This window comes from Centroberyx affinis, unplaced genomic scaffold (assembly GCF_046629955.1).
Source record: "Centroberyx affinis isolate AG114_WGS23_722 - 3 ecotype Tasmania unplaced genomic scaffold, CSIRO-AGI_Caff_v1 ptg006308l_1, whole genome shotgun sequence".
Taxonomy (NCBI): Eukaryota; Metazoa; Chordata; class Actinopteri; order Beryciformes; family Berycidae; genus Centroberyx; species Centroberyx affinis.
This window is the reverse complement of record NW_027283208.1, coordinates 26,085-32,084: the sequence shown is the minus strand read 5'-3', so window position 1 is coordinate 32,084 and position 6,000 is coordinate 26,085. Positions and strand designations below refer to the sequence as shown.

The 6,000-nt window shown below is 36.8% G+C and overlaps 1 protein-coding gene across 1 annotated transcript; it reads left to right on the top strand.

Annotated features, from left to right (window-relative positions):
* Window positions 1-534: 534 nt before the first annotated feature.
* LOC139638360 (putative C-type lectin domain family 20 member A) lies at window positions 535-5,476 on the top strand (the record flags this gene model as incomplete). The annotated part of the gene is made up of 4 exons (XM_071512479.1): window positions 535-883; window positions 2,904-3,311; window positions 3,431-3,522; window positions 4,539-5,476. Coding segments are annotated over 4 exons (978 nt in total), but the record flags the coding sequence as incomplete, so codon positions are not given.
* Between the last annotated feature and the right edge of the window lie 524 nt (window positions 5,477-6,000).

Sequence of the window (6,000 nt, the reverse complement as noted above, 5' to 3'; positions counted from 1 at the left end):
TTAACTAAGATATTACTTTATACATTATTTAATAGTCATCTTTATAAACTATTAAATAATGTATAAATTAATACCTTAGTTAACATGAACATCATTAGTAAATGATTACCAGAAACATTAGTTAACTGTTAATTAAGCATTAGCTAACCCTTATTTAGGGTTAGTTAATGCTTATTAATGTACCCTTATTGTAAAGTGTTACCAATTTATTTCATTGTACAAACCAAGAACATAAAAAAAATAGAATCTAGGATCCGATTTGCCCACAGAAAACAAGCAGATGGGGAATGTGCTTTCTCGATTCTTGTAGCATAAATATGATTTTTAATGTGTGTGAGATACATGAGAGTCCATCCTTTGTGCTTGTATCTCTTGCCTATGTCATATTTAAGTAATAAATATCATGTTTAACAAGTAACTACAGTTAGTCAGTATTCACACCTTGTACAAACTGAGTTCAGTAAATGCATTAGATGACATGCTTTGATTGTCGTCACAGGACTGTGCACCCTCCCCTCATGTTTCCCTCGTCAGTACCACCTTGTTAAAGAACCAAAGAAGTGGACTGAAGCCCAGAGCCACTGCAGGGAGAAGTACACTGACCTGGCCACCATAGACAACGAGGAAGATGTGGCCAAGCTGAATGACACAATTGGCAAATATTATGACAGACAAGTGTGGATAGGACTCTATGACGACATTAACAGTTGGAGGTGGTCTCTGGAAAATGAAAGTTACTCTGGTGAAAGAGGGGCTGAGGCCAGGATGTCGGAGAGTATTGAACGCGATAACACCTACATTCCGAAATGTGTGTTTGTGAGCCAGGTGGGGGAATGGGGGGAAGCTACATGCAGAAGAACAATGCCATTCATCTGCTACAATGGTGAGAAGAAAACAACAAAATAAATACTATAGATAATATAAGTGATAATCATAATAACAATAGTAATGATTCCACTATCTGGCCTATCGGTGTAATCTGTGTTGCCTGTGTAGTGGATGAGATTTCAAATCTATCAGCCAGGTTTGGTTGCTGTGGGTCTTACGGTTTCTGAGATGAATGTTAGTAGAGAAAAAGAAGAAATGGGTTGAAGCTTTAAACCATATTGCACTTGTCAAATCATGTTTATTTATATTGCCCTTTATCCCAAGCATATGTCAAATGGCTTAACATACCATCATATGCAGTACATGTCATATACCATACTACATCATATACATACTGCCTCATATGAGGTAGTCCAACCCACCAGACCTGCATGTCTTTTGACTGTGGGACGAAATGGGAGCGTATCTATGTTCCCAGGGTCCTAATGTGCAGGGTCCTAAGTTCCCAAGGTCCTATGTTCCCAGGGTCCTATGTTCCCAGGGTCCTATGTTCCCAGGGTCTTAAGTTCCCAAGGTCCTATGTTCCCAGGGTCCTATGTTCCCAAGGTCCTATGTTCCCCAGTTCAATATTCTGTTAACACATATTAACCCTCTTATTGTATTCGGGTCAAATTTGACCCGTTTCAAGTTAAAATATTTCATAAATATTATCCAGTTTTTTTTATTGGAACAAGGCTTCAAAACTATATAAACACAACAAAACCAATGGTTATCATTTTATTTGATTTTGAAGGTCTCTAACCCTGTGAACAATTGTGGTCAGAGCTCTGGGTAAACATCTACACACAACCAACCTAACCCTAACCCTAACTCTAACTCTAACCCTAACCCTAACCCTAACCCTAGAACTGGGGAACATAGGTTTTTTGTCATGTTCCCATTTTGTGCCATATAAATCAGGGGAACACAGGACCCTGGGAACATTGGACCCTGGGAACATAGGACCCTGGGAACATAGGACCCTGGGAACATAGGACCCTGGGAACATTGGACCCTGGGAACATAGGAATGGAGATTCAAACCCACAACCTTGTTGCTGTGAGAAAACACCATGCCACACTTCTGGCCACACCCCAATCAGTAATGTCTAATAATTTGCCTTTGAAAGATGATGCCAAACACTTGCTTTGAAAGTTTCAACCATTAAGAGTTTAGAGGTTTGTGTGAATTAGTGTACATTTACTCTTTGATGAAACTGTAAAACGTATTATCATATACATTACTCTGGTAACACTTTACAATAAGGGTCACTAAGTTAAGGGTTAGGTAATGTTTAATAAGCATTAACTAACCCTTAATTAACAGTTAACTAATGTGTAATTTACTAATGGTGTTCATGTTAACTAAGGTATTAATTGATTATTAAGCATTAACTAACCCTTATTAAGCATTAACTAACCCTTATTAAGTATTAACTAACCCCCCATTAACCAATTTAAACATGGCTTTACAGACATCATTTGTGTTTAGTTTGATAATGGTTGGTCAAACCATCTTTAGCATGTCACATTGTTAATTAATCAAACTATTTGCAGCTGCATATTTTGATCTACTGTACGCAGTTTTCAAGATAACATACAAATTTGTTGTCTGTACTAATCATCATACTAAGGTATGATGATTTTAAAAAATCGTGCTGTTTTTTCTGTAACTTGGTGGTGTAGGTACCTGCGTATGAAAGATTTATCTATAAAAGATTTATTGATAAAACTGCAACCTGTTGCATGCTGTGTGAGATGAGCTCGCTCACAAAACAGACCAACCAACCACTTGTTCAGGTTAATTTTTAATAAGCGATAACTAAGGATATTCTCCTTTGGCCCTCAATCTGTGTCATCCCCTTCCCTCTTTCAGCGTAGAGGCTACACAGTGTGACTGAGTTACTGGATAGCCTGTAAACCGGCAAAAAAGCTTTCAAAAGTAGTATTTATTAGTTATTCCTTCATGGTCATTGTTGAGTGCAACATCATTGCTGACACTACAGAATCATGACTTCTGCTAAAAAATATTTTCAGGGACCACTGAAGCCCGGGACTCTTCCACTGAAGCCCGGGACTCTTCCACTGAAGCCCGGGACTCTTCCACTGAAGCCCGGGACTCTTCCATATTCGTCTTTGTGCTCGAATTTAAGAACTGGACCGAGGCTCAGAGCTACTGCAGGGAGCACTACACAGACCTGGCCGTCGTGAGGAATGATGCTGACGATGAGGTGATAAAGATGATAACCCGCCAATACCATGCATGGATTGGCCTGACCAGAGACTCGTGGAAGTGGTCAGATGGGAGCGCCACTTCATTCAGTAACTGGGATAGAAAAAACAATCAACCAAATGGCACAATCATTGAATCTTGTGCGGCTACAACTTCTGGCAAATGGGAGAATTCGCCTTGTGATCAGAAATCTTACTTTGCCTGCTACAGTGGTGAGTTGTGACATTCAGTCAATTCAATATTCACAAAAGCCTTCTGGCTTTAATGATGATTTTTAGTTTTTACTGGATGGAAAGCATATTTTATTAACATAAAATACCTATCCATAAAGTTCCTGTGACAAAGCAGGTGGTTAGGGTGAAGCTGACTAAAACAGACTCCTCAGTGGACCTGGAGGAGCTGAAGGAAGCCATCTTGCAGCAGGTAATGATATTTAAGTATAATGCAGAAAGATTATTTGCATTGGTAACACTTTACAATAAGGGTCACTAAGTTAAGGGTTAGTTAATGCTTAATAAGCATTAACTAACCCTTAATTAAGAGTTAACTAATGTGTCTGGTAATCATTTACTAATGGTGTTCATGTTAACTAAGGTATTAATTTATACATTATTTAATAGTCATCTTTATAAACTGTTAAATAATGTACAAATTAATACCTTAGTTAACATGAACACCATTAGTAAATTACACATTAGTTAACTGTTAATTAAGGGTTAGTTAATGCTTATTAAGCATTAGCTAACCTTATTAAGCATTAACTAACCATTAACTTACTGACCCTTATTGTAAGTGTTACCTTTGCATTCTTACATTTTAGGCTTTTAGCAAAAGCACTTGTCAAGTGTAGTGCAAATAGTGAACTGAACATCGAATAACTGAACATCATCAAAAGCACTAGCACAAAACAAGAGCTAGGTAAAAGGTCACTTTTACTTTGTAAAAGTCACTTAGATGGGCAAACTGCATCACAGTGACAGAACAAAAAAAGTTCATATTAATCTTCTTCTAATCTCTTGCTACAACATTGTGGATTAAGTATCTATCTCCAGCTGTCTGGTTGGATGCAATTGTAAACAAATAACAAACATAGGAAAAAAATGGGAAATTACCAATAAATGATACTGTGACTATTTTTGGATGAACTCTGGTTGGTGTCATGTAAAGTTGCCTCTGACAAAAGGATAATGGCCAAATACAGGCAGCAGTGAAACATGAGAAACCATTGAGAAGACATTTACCAATCCAACCAATCTGATCTAACCGGCTGGAATGTCTGTGGAAAGGCAGCTGCTATAAAGCGGACTCCTCCCATCATATGCAGCAGGTTATGCTGAATTAGACCACAAACCTCCAGAAGGCTGAATAGTAGTAATAAGAATAGTATAATATGTGAATAGTATAAGAAGGCACTGATAAAGAATGTCTCTGTTTGTCAGATGAATCAGAGACTGAAGGACCAAGGCCTGGGTGGAGGCGTCCAGCTGAGATGGGCGAAGCAGCCTGATGGAAAGGTATTCCACAAGGAAGAAAGGAAGGAGGACAAGGAGGAGAAGGATGAGCTGTAACCTCATATGATGCTTTTGATTTTCCTGATGTTAAAAATGTTAAAAATGATCATATTGCTAGTATAACCATATTCAATTTTTCAATTCTAAGAAATGTCATTCATTTTGGATGCATGTGAATTCTGCATTATTTACCTTACATATCTCTCTTATCTCCAATAGAGTTGTCTTTGTTTGATGATGACAGCACACGCACACGCACACACACACACACACACACACACACACACACGCACACACACACACACACACACACACTTCACTCTCACAGTCACAATGACATCCTCGTTTCCCTTTGATTTCATTTTCTGCATCCAGTGTGTTTTAATTCAGTATATTTTAATGTATTATTTTAATGTTTTTTCTTCTTGTAGACTTCCATTTTCACTTTCTGTTATCCAATTCAATTGTGTTTGATTTTTCTTCTGATTTCTTATTTGATATGTCTTCTGAAAAAATCTTCTTTTTGATGTTTCTTTGTCTCTTTTGAGGTGAGATGTTTCTTAAGGCCCTTGATAACAGCAGATATGCAGGCACTGATCCGGGGCTGCTGGAAGACAAGGGCAGACTTTGTATGGTAAAAGTGTATTGAGAGATCTGATGTAGATGATTTTCTGCCCACATAGGTGTTCTCCTATAGGACAGAGGAGAGCTGGTACATGTCTTTAAAAAACAGACAGGTCTACACTGTGCTATATTTGAACACAAATGAAATCCCATTTGTTTTGACCTATTTATCATCTTTAAAAAAAAAAAAAACTTGTCGCATTTTCTGCCTTGGCTCCTTTTTATTCATTTTCTGTTTCCTTTTTTTTTTTTAAAAACTTGTACATTACGATAGATTTTGATCTTTCTGTTGTACTGTTCTGTATAATTTGTTCATTTTTATTTTCCTTGTTTGTGAAGTTCTATATAAATAAAGATGATGATTATTATTGTTATTAGTATTATTATTATTATTATTATTATTATTATTATTATTATTATTATTATTATCATTACTACATATTCTGCAATAGTTTTTCAACAAAAACCTATGACAGACTCTTTGTGGTACAATGCAAATGATATGTTTATCAATGTGTTTGCATCTGTCTTCACACAAGTTAAAACACAAACAAAAATTGAGGAAGATGAGAAAAAATCCATTAACAGACTGATAATACTACGATAAGATGAAACTCATTTAGACATGAAAACTCAAACACTCTATATTTTGATTACAACACAGGTTTGAGTCTTAGTGAGTCTGGTGTTTGGCTCCGTAATGGAGTCATCGCAGAAATATTAGTTGGACTGTCTCAGACTATCAGCAAATATAATATATACGGTA